The sequence below is a fragment of the Mobula birostris genome, unplaced genomic scaffold (assembly GCF_030028105.1).
Source record: "Mobula birostris isolate sMobBir1 unplaced genomic scaffold, sMobBir1.hap1 scaffold_3025, whole genome shotgun sequence".
NCBI lineage: Eukaryota > Metazoa > Chordata > Chondrichthyes > Myliobatiformes > Myliobatidae > Mobula > Mobula birostris.
This window is the reverse complement of record NW_027276085.1, coordinates 12627-27156: the sequence shown is the minus strand read 5'-3', so window position 1 is coordinate 27156 and position 14530 is coordinate 12627. Positions and strand designations below refer to the sequence as shown.

The 14530-nt window shown below is 49.1% G+C and overlaps 1 protein-coding gene across 1 annotated transcript in view; it reads left to right on the top strand.

Moving 5' to 3' along the window:
• The window catches only part of LOC140192897 (vitamin K-dependent protein S-like), a 30464-nt gene extending 16996 nt beyond the window's left edge, over nt 1-13468 (top strand). Inside the window, exons 6-9 of the mRNA XM_072250400.1 lie at nt 4018-4186; nt 6646-6800; nt 9584-9815; nt 13090-13468. Coding sequence (XP_072106501.1) covers nt 4018-4186; nt 6646-6800; nt 9584-9815; nt 13090-13238 — 705 coding nt within the window. The 3' untranslated portion in view covers nt 13239-13468. The remainder of the gene's footprint in view (nt 1-4017; nt 4187-6645; nt 6801-9583; nt 9816-13089) is intronic.
• The last annotated feature ends 1062 nt before the right edge of the window (nt 13469-14530 follow it).

Genomic DNA, 14530 nt, shown 5'->3' with positions numbered 1-14530 from the left:
TGTGCTGTGGAGTTAAAAACATAGAAACACAGAAAACCTACAGCACAATACAGGCCCTTTGGCCCACAAAGCTGTGCCGAACATGTCCTTACCTTAGAAATTACCTCAGGTTACCCGTAGCCCTCTATTTTTCTAAGCTCCATGTACCTATCCAGGAGTCTCTTAAAAGACCCTACCGTATCCACCTCCACCACCATTGCTGGCAGCCCATTCCATGCACTCACCACTCTCTGCGTAAAAAAACTTACCCCTGACACCTCCTCTGTACCTACTTCCTAGCACCTTACAACTGTGCCCTCTCATGGTAGTCATTTCAGCCCTGGGAAAAAGCCTCTGACTATCCACACGATCAATGCCTCTCATCATCTTATACACCTCTATCAGGTCACCTCTCACCCTCTGTTGCTCCAAGGAGAAAAGGCCAAGTTCGCTCAACCTATTCTCATAAGGCAAGCTCCCCAATCCAGGCAACATCCTTGTAAATCTATAGAATCATAACGCAGTACAGCACAGAAACATGTCCTTCAGCCCATCTAGTCTATTATTCTACCTTGTACCATTAACCAACACGTTGACCATAGCCCTCCATACCATCCATGTTCCTATCCAAACCTCTTAAATGTTGAAATCAAACCCACATCTAACACTTCTACTGTCAGCTCAATCCACACTCTCACTACTCTCTGAGTGAACATTCCCCCTCAGGTTCTCCTTAAGTATTTCCCCTTTCACCCTTAACCTATAACCTCTAGTTCTGGTCTCGCTGACTTCAGTGGAAAAAGCCTGCTTGTATTTACCCTATCTATACCCCTCATAATTTTATACATCTCTATCAAATCTCTCCTCATCCTCTTAAACTCTGGGGAATAAAGACCAAGGCTATTCAACATTTCCCAATAACTCAGATCCTCGAGTCCCGAATTTCTCTGCGCTCTTTCAATCTTATTGATATCTTTCCTGTTGGTAGGTGACCAGAACTACACACAGCACTCCAAATTAGGCCTCACAAATATGTTACACAACTTCAGCATAACATCCCAACTGCTCTACTCAGTACTTCAATCTAAGGCCAATGTACCAAAAGCTTTCTCTGTGACTCTATCTACCGGATGGAGATATGGGAGACTTAAAACTGAGGTTGGTGCAACTGGGTGGTTGTTGGTCCGTCTGAATTAAATGGGCCAAAGGCACTGGATCTCTGTGTGTTAGTGCCCTGTGTGATCCTTTCCCCGTCACTAGATTTAACCCCACGGTGCAGGGGAATGGAGATGGCAATGGGGTCTTCATCAGTGAGACCTTGTTCCACACAGTGGAGCTCCCAGTGTTTCACTGGGCTTTACCTCCCTCTGCTCACCGCTGGGTTAGGAGTGCATCCTGGTATTTTGTTCAAGGTTGACATTGCCCATGTGTGAGGGACAGGGTGGAATGCGTAGTACGTGATCAGTGCAATTTCCACATTATGTAATGTGAGACCCCCACTTTTTTAATAACTATGATGAATTTCCCAGAGTGTTGGGTACTTTTAAAGGAATTACAGGAAATGGTAAGGAGAAGGAATGGGAAAGTGTTCCATAGAAAGTGAGAGGGGGAGAGAGTGGGGATAGGGTTCCTGGAGAATGAGAGGAGAGAGTGGGGATAGGGACCCTGGTGAGTGAGGGGGGGAGTGGGGATAGGGACCGTGGTGAGTGAGAGAGGAGAGTGGGGGGTAGGGACTCTGGTGTGAGAGTGAGGGAGGGGAGTGGGGATAGGGACCCTGGTGTGTGAGGGGGGAGTGGGGATAGGGACCCTGGTGTGTGAGGGAGAGTGGGGATAGGGACCCTGGTGAGTGAGGGGGGAGTGGGGATAGGGACCCTGGTGTGTTAGAGGGAGGAGAGTGGGGATAGGGACCCTGGTGAGTGAGGAGGGAGTCGGGGTAGGGACCCTGGTGAGTGAGGGGGGAGTGGGGATAGGGACCCTGGTGAGTGAGGGGGGAGTGGGGATAGGGACACTGGTGTGTGAGGGGGGAGTGGGGATAGGGACCCTGGTGTGTGAGGGGGGACTGGGGATAGGGACCCTGGTGTGTGAGGGGGAGAGTGGGGATAGGGACACTGGTGTGTGAGGGGGGAGTGGGGATAGGGACCCTGGTGTGTGAGAGGGAGAGTGGGGATAGGGCCCCTGGTGTGTGAGAGGAGGAGAGTGGGGATAGGGACCCTGGTGTGTGAGAGGGAGAGAGTGGGGATAGGGACACTGGTGTGTGAGGGGGAGAGAGTGGGGATAGGGCCCCTGGTGAGTGAGGGGGGAGTGGGGATAGGGACCCTGGTGTGTGAGAGGGAGAGTGGGGATAGGGCCCCTGGTGTGTGAGGGGGAGAGTGGGGATAGGGACCCTGGTGTGTGAGAGGGAGGAGAGTGGGGATAGGGCCCCTGGTGTGTGAGGGAGAGTGGGGATAGGGACCCTGGTGTGTGAGAGGGAGGAGAGTGGGGATAGGGCCCCTGGTGTGTGAGGGAGAGTGGGGATAGGGACCCTGGTGAGTGAGGGGGGAGTGGGGATAGGGACCCTGGTGAGTGAGGAGGGAGGAGAGTGGGGATAGGGACCCTGGTGTGTGAAAGGGAGAGTGGGGATAGGGACCCTAGTGTGTGAGAGGGAGAGAGTGGGGATAGGGACCCTGGTGTGTGAGAGGGAGAGAGTGGGGATAGGGACCCTGGTGTGTGAGGGAGAGTGGGGATAGGGACCCTGGTGAGTGAGTGGGGGTAGGGACCCTGGTAAGTTAGAGAGAGAGAGTGGGGATAGAAACCCTGCTGTGAGAGGATGGAGTGGGGATAGGAAGCCTAGTGAGTGAGAGGGAGAGAGTGGGGATAGGGAGCCTAGTGTGTGAGGGAGGAGAATGAGGATAGGGACTCTGGTTTGAGAGGGGGAGGAGAGTGGGGATAGGGACCCTGGTGTGAGAGGATGGGGGATAGGGACCCTGGTGTGTGATGGGGAGAGAGTGGGGATAGGGACCCTGGTGTGAGAGTGAGGGAGGAGAGTGGGGACAGGGACCCTGGTGAGTGAGGGGGGAGTGGGGATAGGGTCCCTGGTGTGAGAGGGGGAGAGTGGAGATAGGGACCCTGGTGTATGAGGGAGGAGAGTGGGGATAGGGACCCTGGTGTGAGAGTGAGGGAGGAGAGTGGGGATAGGGACCCTGGTGAGTGAGGGGGGAGTGGGGATAGGGACCCTGGTGTGAGAGGGGGAGGAGAGTGGGGATAGGGACCCTGGTGTGAGAGGGGGAGAGTGGAGATAGGGAGCGTGGTGTGAGAGTGAGGGAGGAGAGTGGGGATAGGGACCCTGACGTGTTAGAGGGAGAGTGGAGATAGGGACCCTGGTGTGAGAGGGGGACAGAGTGGAGATAGGGACCCTGGTGAGTGAGGGGATGATGGAAATGGTGTTGTTAGTGAGGTCGAGGAGAGTGACAATGGGCTGCCTGCTGAGTGAGGGGGAAGAGCAACATACATTGCCCGGTCGGTCAGGAAACCAAGCCATCTTCAGGTAGTGGATTACCAGAACTTTCAGTAATGGAGGTTTCAGTGGAAGGCCAGCTAGTCAAAAGGTGGATCAGCTCAAGCTGTCAGGTCCGAGAGTGGCCTTCCACAAGAACCATGCAAGGTGATAGAGCTACAGGAACCAACATGTCCGAGCTTTCCAAATAACCTCAGGATGAATGAAGTTGTTGATGTTTTCCTCTTGGAGCCGTTGATGAGTCGTGGGATGTGTTTACAAAGCTGTTGATGTCAGGGCCATTTCCCAAGGTCACAGTCCCCGACTCCCACTCAATCAGTACTTTTGTGGAGTGCATTCCCAGCCTGCTGAGCACTGTAAGATCCTCTCTGAAGTATCTCTGCTTCCAGCCTAAACTGGTGGGGGTTTGAAGGAATGCCTGTTCTGCAGAGGTTAAGAGGCAGTCTGATCGTTAATTGCACCTCACTGGAGGGCAGCGCTCTCTCAGCCAGGCCTCCCCCATAGACATCGCCCGCACGACTGGTCTAACCGGTGTCTGTCCCCAGGTGAACCCTCGGCTGGACGGCTGCATGCGGAGCTGGAACTGGATGGACCAGGGATCTGCAGGAATCCTGGACGTCATTCAGAACATCGAGACCAAGCAGTGTTATCGGAGTGTGGAGAGGAATTCCTACTTCCCCGGATGGGGATATGCACTCCTTCCACTGAACTACAGTAAGTATAAGGCATTTAGGGGAGCCGGGGGGAGGTTAAAGATTAGCTGTGTCTGTCACACGTACATGGACATATACAGTGAAATGCATCATTTACGTTAATGAATGTGAGGGGGTCAGCCTGCAGGTGTCTTCCAAGTTCAACTTGGGCATTCAGCCAGTGTGTAAAAAATAACAAATTGTGCAAATACAAAAAAAAAGATAATCATAAATAAGTAAATAAGCAATAAATATCAAGAACATGAGTTGAAGAATCTCTTGAAAGTGAGTCCATAGGTTGCGGGAACATTTCAATGATGGGGCAAATGAAGCTGAGTGAAGTTAACAACAGGAATTCTGCAGATGCTGTAACTTCAAGCAAAACACATCAAAGTTGCTGGTGAACGCAGCAGGCCAGGCAGCATCTCTAGGAAGAGGTGCAGTCGACGTTTCAGGCCGAGACACTGTGTCAGGACTTCGCCTGACTAAGGGTCTCGGCCTGAAACGTCGACTGCACCTCTTTCTAGAGATACTGAGTGAAGTTACCCCCTTTGGCTCAAGAGTCTGAGGGGTAGTAACTTTTCCTGAATCTGGTGGTGTGAGTCCTGAGGCTCCTGTACCTTCTTCCTGGCGGCAGCAATGAGAAGACATCACGTCCTGGGTAGTGGGGGACCCTGATGATGGATGCTGCTTTCCTGCAACAGTGTTTCATGTAGATGTGCTCAATGGTGGGAAGGGCTTTACCCGTGATAGACTGGGCCGTATCCACCAAGTTTTGTAGGATTTTCCATTCAAGGGCTTTGGTGTTTCCATACCAGGCTGTGATGTAGCCAGTCAATACATTCTCCTCCACACACCTACAGAAGTCATTTTTTCTGGTGTCAGTATAACATACCCACAACTTACTCGCCCTAACCTGTACATCTTTGGAATGTGGGAGGAAACCCAACCTACACAGTGACTGGGAGGATATACAAGCTTGTCACAGACAGTGATAGAACTGAACCCGGCTCGCTGGTACCATAAGAGCATTATGCTAACCACTACGCTACTGTTCCCACCCTTTACAGCAAAGGGCTTCACAAAAGGAAATTGTGAGTTCTGTGCTTCCAGAACTGAAGGTCTGTTGGCTCAGCAATTGGTATTGTTCGAGGGACATCCAACTGGTTCAGCAAAAGGAACGAAGGGATGTGGAGTATTTGGATCTCAAAAGGGAATGCGTTACCATAGATGGGACACTGGTTCACCACTCGGGATGAATGGGTCAGCTTCAGTGGTAATGAGAGGCAGTGGAATCAATGGCAGGTGAGGGGGATGTGGTGTGACAGGCTGCTGTTAGATACAGGGAGAAGCAGGAGAGGATTAGCCGCTTTATCAGAGACACGTATACTATGGAGGTTACTAGGCCGTTCAAATAAATCTACCAAACCAACCTGTGCTGGCTGTGAATAATACTGATGTATCCTCTTCTTCTTCTTGAATACGACTGAAGATGCTTCTTGCCTATTCCATTATCAGCTGGCTTAGGGGCATGTTCCGTTGTGTTTGGTTATCCACCCGTATAGTTAGTCTATTTTCCATTTTTTCAAGTGAACTAGTCACCTTCGTTGATGATAACTTTGAGGTTGTCTTTGCGAAGCTTTTATCTTGTCCACATTTTTTAAATAATCGTCCTGATCATTGATGTAGCCAATTCCAAAGAGGTGCCAACATCAATCTGACACTCACCAGCTTCCAAACACCGTATCACTTGCAGTTTCACATCCGTGATAATGCTTTTCCTAGATATCTGAGATGTACTATCCTCATTGAGAGTTGCAGGCCGTTTTCCAGACATTGTGGGTGGGGAAAAAAAAAGAAGAAATTGGCGACGGAGCAAGGACGTTTACACACACGGGGGAGGCAGAGTGTGAACTAAAACATGATTGGCTGCGGGAGGCTCAGAGTGTCTGTAAAGCTCTCTCATTGGCTGATTGAGTGTTTACTGTAATGGCAGCCACTGTTGAGAAGTTTTAAATGTTGCTTAGAGTGAATTTTTGTCATTTTAAAAATATTTCAATAAAGAATTGAATAACTGGGTTGTAACGAATCAGCGCTATGCAGGGTGTGAGTGTATATTAAAAAATACAAACTGCAAATAGTGCAAAAAGAGAGCAAAATACTAAGGTGGTGTTCATGGGTTCAGACTATTCAGAAACCTGATGGCAGAGGGGAAGAAGCTGTTCCTAAAATGTTGAGTGTGGGTCTTCAGATTCCTGTACCTCTTTCTTGATGGTCGTAATGAGAAGAGGGCATGTCCTGTCCTGGGTGGTCCTCCAACAGGACCACAACCTGGTGGTGGTTTGGAAGCTGGAGTGTCTCAGCAACCCAGAGAGCTATGAAGGCTGGAGTCAGGGCTTTATGCTTTGTCTCTTTGTAGGGTCACCCATGCCAAACATAGTCATGTGAGAAATTGAGAGCCCTCTGGTCTTTTTCTTTCAGGTACAGTGGAAATGGGTTTGGAAGGTTGGAAGGTTGACGTGAAGCTACAGATGCGGCCATCAAAGGACACCGGTGTGGTGTTCGCTTTAGTTAACGGGAACACGGTGCCTCTGTCACTCTCGGTAACTGACGCCTACAGCCCAGAGAAAAAGCAGGTAATATGTCACCCACTGGTACTGCGGGGAACATGGCTTGGGTCCCACTGAAACTGGCTGACATTACTGTTTGGAGTCTGGAAATAAAAATCTGACTTTGAATGAGAATCAGGTTTATTCTCACTGACATAGATCATGAAATGTGTTTTGCAGTAGCAGTACAGTGCAAGAAATAGAAAATTACTATAAGTTACAATAAGTAGTAAATAGATATATATATGTAAAAATTAAATTAAATAAGAGCAGCAGAAAGTGAGCCACAATAGTGTAGTGTTCATGGGTTGGTTCACTGTTCATCCGGAAATCTGATGACAGAGAGGAAGAAGCTTTTCCTAAAACATTGAGTGTGTGTCTTTAGGCTCCTATACCTCTTCCCTGATGGTAGCAATGAGAAGAGGGCATGTACTGGTTGATGGTGGTCCTTAAAATGGTGGATAATTAAATGGCTAATGGAAGGAGGAGGTGACAGTGTGGCCCAGGGACTAACAAGGCTAAATCAGCCGAAGATATTGATGGTGACCCACCTCAGTTCCCGCCCGAGATTCCCACTGCCAGGGACCAGTTGACAGCTCAGTGACAGAAGCAGCTGAGGCCCCAAACGACAGCCCAGCTGAGGTACTGGAGAAATGGGCTCCAGAAAGAGCTGTGTCTCTGTCCAAGCTGTTCCAGCCCAGTTACAACACTGACAATTGGCCGACAATGGGAAGAATGACCCAGATACGTCCTGTTCGCCAGAAGCAGGATAATTCTGATCAGCCTGAACTGCATCATTAACAGTAATGGAGCAGTCTTTATTAGGGGCATCAGTTGCCACTTACCCAACAATGACCAGTCTGGTTCTCACCTGATGCTCTCAGCTCAGGACCACATCATAGCTTGGGTCAGTCTGGAGACCATATGACATAAGCTATTTTGCCCATCAAGTCTGTTACTCCATTCAATCATGGCTGATTTATTATCCCTCTCAACCCCAGTCTGCTGTCTTCTCTCCCTAACCTTTGACGGCCTTACTAATGATAAACCTATCAAGGTCCACTTCAAAAATACCCAATGACTTTGCCTCCATAGCTGTCGATGGCAATGAATTCTAAAGATACAGACGCCACTCTCTCTAAAGTAATTCCTCCTCATCTCTGTTCTAAAGGGACATCCTTCCATTCTGATCTCGGACTCTCCCACTAAAGGAAACATCCTCTCCACATCCAAAGCGACACACACAAAACGCTGGAGGAACTCAGCAGGTCAGGCAGCTGTCACTCTGTGTAGGCCTTTCACTGAGATCCTCCCTCATTCTTCTAAACTCCAAAGAGTTCAGGCCCAGGGCCATCAAAAACCCCATGTACTATACATTAACCCTTTAAATCCCAGGATCATTCTGGTGAACCTCCTCTGGACCCTCTCAAATGCTAGCACATGCTTCCTTAGATAAGGGGTCCAAAACTGTCCAAAATACTCCAAGTTCAGTTTGTCTCATGCCAGGGACCAAGAACTGAGCTCTAGGGGTGAGTGAAGGGTGACTGCCCTCGACCGGCGTAACGGATAAACATGAAGTCATTGACATTGGACAAACACTCCAATGGCTGGTGTCAGACCTCACCCAGAGGGTGGGGAGTGGGGATGTTGGAGGTCAATCATCCCAGTCCCAGGACACCACTACAGGAGACCCCTAAGGTGTGTCGTGGGCTCAAACACCGTCATCACGACCTTTCTTCCAACAGGTGGGGGTGAGGGGATGCTTTTAATGGTCACTGATCCTCAGCAACGCTGTGCTAAGTATCCCAGCATTTCCTCAACAATTTCACCCGCAGCTCACCCACACCTTCTCAAGGGTAATTACACCTGACCAACAAAACACCAGTGATGCACATACTGTGGAGGGAATTTTAACCAGTGACACTGAGAAAGATTGGCAGTTCATTTTGACTTTGGTACTGAGGGAGCATCCCACTATGGGAGGGGTAATATTGAGGGAGTGTCACTGTGAGAGTGGCTCTACTGAGGGAGGGTCACACTGAGGGAGTGTCACACTGTGGGAGGGGCAGTATTGAGGGAGTGTCACACTGTGTGCGGGCAGTACTGAAGGAGTGTCACACTGTGGGTGGGGCAGTATTGAGGGAGGGCCACACAGAGGGAGTGTCACTATGAGCGAGGCAGTACAGAGTGAGTGTCACACTGTGGGTAGGACAGTACTGTGGGAGTGTCACACTGTGGGAAGGGACAGTACTGAGGGAGTGTCACACTGTGGGAGGGGACAGTACTGAGGGAGTGTCACACTGTGAGAGGGGACAGTACTGTGGGAGTGTCACACTGGGAGGGACAGTACTGAGAGAGTGTCACACTGTGGGAAGGGACAGTACTGAAGGAGTGTCACACTGGGAGGGGACAGTACTGAGGGAGTGTCACACTGGGAGGAGGGGACAGTACTGAGGGAGTGTCACACTGTGGGAGGGGACAGTACTGAGGGAGTGTCACACTGTGAGGAGGGGACAGTACTGAGGGACTGTCACACTGTGGGAAGGGACAGTACTGAGGGAGTGTCACACTGTGGGAGGGGACAGTACTGAGGGAGTGTCACACTGTGGGGAGGGGACAGTACTGAGGGAGTGTCACACTGTGGGAGGGGACAGTATTGAGGGCAGGTCACACTGTGGGTAGGGCTGTACTGATGGAGGGTCAGTACTGAGGGAGTACATCTCTTGCTCTCCATACTCTACCCATTCCCATCCATTGTCTAGCACTGAATTCTTTCGCTGAACTTATTTCTCTGCTTCTTTCCACATTAGCAACTACTGCTGGCCATAGACAACCAGATTGTGTCCAGATCTGCGAACCTGTATCTTTGCAATGGAGAGCAGCATTCAATCCACCTCACTGTCACAGCCCAGCGAATCCTGTTGGAAGTCGATCGGATTCCTTACGGCAGCCAGTTAAGCAGCTCAGCGCGGAGGAAGCAGCTGGGTATCCTGGATCAGGCCATGAGGGACGCGGTCAACACCACACTGGGGGGATTACCAGGTACCAAGCTCAGCCTAGCGTTTGTCACCGTGTCCGGCACACACTGCGACATTCCCTTCAGATCAGGGGCAGGGGCAGGGGCTCAGGATCAGGAGCCGTCTCTGCACCAGAGGGTCGTGTGTCTCTGGACCTCTCCCTCCCAAAGATTGTGGGTAAGGTGACAATTGAGATATAACACGGAATAGGCCCTTCTGCCCTTTGAACCACACCGCCCAGCAATTCTCTGACTTAACCCTCGCCTAATCACAGGATAATTTACAATGACCATTTCACCTACCAGCTGGTAACACCATATAACATAGGAGTAGAATTAGGCCACTTGGCCCATCAAGTCTGCTCCTCCATTCCATCATGGCTGAATCCCTTTTTCCCTTCCTAGGCTTTCTCCCCGTAACCTTTGATGCTGTGGCCAATCGAGAACCTATCAATCTCTGCCGTAAATACACCCAACAACCTGGCCTCCACAGCTGCCTGTGGTAACAAATTCTGCAAAATCACTGCCTTCTGCCGCAAGAAATTTCTCCGCATCTCTGTTACAAATGGATACCCCTATGTCCTGAGGCTGTGCCTTCTTGTCCTAGACTCCCCCACCATGGGAAACATCCTTTCCACATCTACTCTGTCTAGGCCTTTCAACATTCGAAAGGTTTCAATGAGATCCCCCCCCACCATTCCTTCTGAATTCCAGCGAGTACAGACCCAGAGCTATCAAACGTTTCTCATATGATAACCCTTTCATTCCTGGCATCATCCTTGTGAACCTCCTCTGGACCCCCTCCAATGCCAGCACATCTTTTCCTAGATGAGGAGCCAAAAACTATTCACAGCACTCAAGGTGAGGCCTCACCAGTGTCTTATAAAGCCTCAGCATCACATCCTTGCTCTTGTATTCTAGACCTCTTAAAATGAATGCTAATATTGCATTTGCTTTCCTCACCACCGACTCTACCTGCAAGTTGACCTTTAGAGTGTTCTGCACAAGGGCTCCCAGGTCCCTTTGCATCCCAGATTTTTGGATTTTCTCACCATTTAGAAAATAGTCTGCACATTTATTTCTACTACCAAAGTACAAGATCATGCATTTTGAACATTGTATTTCATTTGCCACTTTCTTGCCCATTCACCTAATCGATCCAAGTCCTTTTGCATCCTACCTGTTTCCTCAACACTACCTGGCCCTCCACCAATCTTCATATCATCTTCAAACTTGGCAACAAAGCCATTTATTCCATCATCGAAATCATTTATATACAGCATAAAAAGAAGTCCCAACACCAACCCTGCGGAACACCACTAGTCACTGGCAGCCAACCAGAAAAGGATCATTTTATTCCCACTCACTGCCAACTACCAATCAGCCAATGCTCTAACCATGACAGTAACTTTCCTGTAATACCATGGGCTTTTAACTCAGTAAGCAGCCTGATGTGTGGCACCTTGTCAAAGGCCTTCTGAAAGTACAAATATACAACATCCACTGCATCCCCTTTATCTATCCTACTTGTAATCTCCTCAAAGAATTCCAACAGGTTCCTCAGACAAGATTTTCCCTTAAGGAAACCATACTGACTCTGTCCTATCTTGTCCTGTATGACAAAGTACTCCATAACCTCTTCTTTAACAATTAACTCTGACATCTTCCCTACCACTGAGGTCAGGCTAACTGGTCTATAATTTCCTTTCTGCTGCATTCCTCCTTTCTTAAAGAGAGAAGTGACATTTGCAATTTTCCAGTCCTCTGGCGCCATGCCAGGGTCCAATGATTTTTGATAGATCATTACTAATGCATCCACAATCTCTACTGCTACCTCCTTCAGAACCCTAGGGTGCAGTTTATCTGGCCTGGGTGACTTATGTACACTCAGATCTTTCAGCTTTTTGAGCACCTTCTCCCTTCTCTTCCCTCACACCCTTCAACATTTGACACACTGCTACTGTCTTTCACAGTGAAGACTAATACAAAATACTCATTTAGTTCATCTGCCATCTCCTTGTCCCCCATTATTATTTCTCCGGCCTCACCTTCTTGCAGTCCTATATCCACTCTCATCTCTTCTATATTTTTTACATACTTGAAGAAACTTTTACTATTCTTCCTAACAATTCTTTTAGTTGCTGTCTGTAGGTTTTTAAAAGCTTCCCAATCCTCTGTCTTCCTGCTAATTTTTGCCTTGTTGTATGTCCTCACTTTTGCTTTTACATTAGCTTTGAATTCCCTTGTCAGCCACAGTTTGAGTATTTTGCCATTTGAGTATTTCTTTGTTTTTGGAATACATCTATCCTGCACGGTCCTCATTTTTCCCAGAAACTCAAGTCATTGCTGCTCTGCTGTCATCCCTGCCAGCAACTCCTTCCAGTTTACTTCGGCCAACTCCTCTCTCATATCACTGTAATTTCCTTTACTCTACTGCTACGTCAGACTTTACTTTCTCCCTATCGAATTTCAAGTTGAATTCGATCATATTGTGATCACTGTTTCCTAAGGGTTCTTTTACCTTAAGCTTCCTAATCACAGCCAGTTCATTACATAACACACAATCCAGTATAGCTGACCGCCCCCCCCCCAAGTAGGCTCAATGACAAACTGCTCTAAAAGGCCATCTCAGCAAACTCACTCTCTTGAGATCCATTACCAGCCTGATTTTCCCTACCGACCTGCATGCTGTAATTTCCCGTGACTTTCATAACGTTGCCCTTTTGACACGCCTTTTCTATTTCCCGTTGTAATCTGCGGTCCACCTCCCAGCTACCGTTGAAAGGCCTGCACGTAACTTCCATCAGGGTTCCTTTACCCTTGCAGTTTCTTAACTCAAACCACTGTCTTTGGGGTGTGGGAGGAAACCAGAGCACCCAGAGGAAACCCACGCGGCCACGGGGAGCACGTACAGATTCCTTACGGGCAGTGGCGGGAATTGAACCCTGGTTATTGGTACTGTAAAGCACTGTGCTAACCACTCCACTGCTGTGCTACCATTAAGGGGAACTTGAGGAGGAACTTCCTCACTCAGAGGGTGGTGCGAGTTTGGAACGAGCTCCCTGTAGAAGAGGTGGATGTGTGTTTGAAGGGAACGTTGGATGGAGGGTTATGCTTTAGGTGCAGGCCGGTGGGATCGGACAGAATAATAATTCAACACGAACTAAGTGGGCTGAAGGGCCAGTGTCTATTCTGTAATGCTCTATGACATGGCCTGGGATCCTGGCAGCCCCCCTAAAGGGTTAACCTTGCGCAAATTAACATTTCACCTTTCATCTGCTAATGTTTTTGCCTTTGCAGAGGTTCCAGTCACCACAACCCCCACCACAGCCTCCTTCACAGGATGTCTGCGGACTGAGATAAACCAGGAACTGATTGACCTGGATGAAGCCACCGAGAAGCACAATGATATTCAGTCCCACTCCTGCCCACTGGTGCAGAGGGACTGACTGACTGAATCACCCTCCCTGTAGCAAATAATGTTATTATCACTGTGCATGCAGGCGTAATTTCAAACCTCACAGCAAGTGCACATCATTAAAACATTCCACAACTTGTAGATTTCAACTTAAGTGCAACAGCTACTAAAATATGATTAGAGAGGAAGGAGCTGTATATCCTGAGACTTTATAAGAACTATGCCACTATTTGTATTTCATTAAACTAACGGTTTATTGAATTAGGCTGTTGTTGAATATTAAAGATTAAAAGTAACACACACAAAATGCTCGAGGAACTCAGCAGGTCAAGCAACATCTATGGAGAGGGATAAAGAGTCGACATTTCAGGCCAAGACCTTTTATCCAGCATTTTGTGTGTGTTACTCTGGATTTCCAGCTTCTGCAGAATTTCTTGTGTTAAAGAAAAGATTGGCATTAATTGTCATGTGTACATCAAAAGGTGCAGTGAAATGTGTCGTTTGTGTCAAATGAAATCAGCCAGTGTCGCTATGCCTCTACTCACTACTCACTGACACTAACCCTAACCATACGCCTTTGGAATGTGGAAGGAAACCCACGCAGTCACGAGGAGGAGGTACACACTCCGTACAGACAGCAGTGCGAATCAAACACTGGTCTTCCAGCTGGCACTGTAAAGCATTGTGCTATCTGTTAAGCTACCAGGCTGGCCACCCATCACTTCTTGAATATTAATTGAATGTTCTCCACAATAACTTACCTCCGTGCTGAGCCTGTGGCTTTTGGTATCAGTATTCTCAGAGGGTCGTTGGTTGACCAACTCCAACAATCTCCAAGACAACGTTCCAAGTCTGGTGGTGAGGGAGGGTCACACTGTGGGAGGGGTGGTAGTGAGGGAGGGTCACACTGTGGGAGGGGTGGTACTGAGGGAGGGTCACACTGGGGGGTGGTACTGAGGGAGGGTCACACTGTGGGAGGGGTGGTACTGAGGGAAGGTCACACTGGGGGGTGGTACTGAGGGAGGGGTGGTACTGAGGGAGGGTCACACTGTGGGAGGGTGGTACTGAGGGAGCTTCACACTGTGGGGGGGTGGTACTGAGGGAGTGTCACACTGTGGGAGGGGTGGTACTGGGGGAGTGTCACATTGTGGGAGGGTCACACTGTGGGAGGGTGGTACTGAGGGAGGGTCACATTGTGGGAGGGTGGTACTGAGGGAGCTTCACACTGTGGGAGGGGTGGTACTGAGGGAGTGTCACACTGTGGGAGGGGTGGTACTGGGGGAGTGTCACATTGTGGGAGGGTCACACTGTGGGAGGGACAGT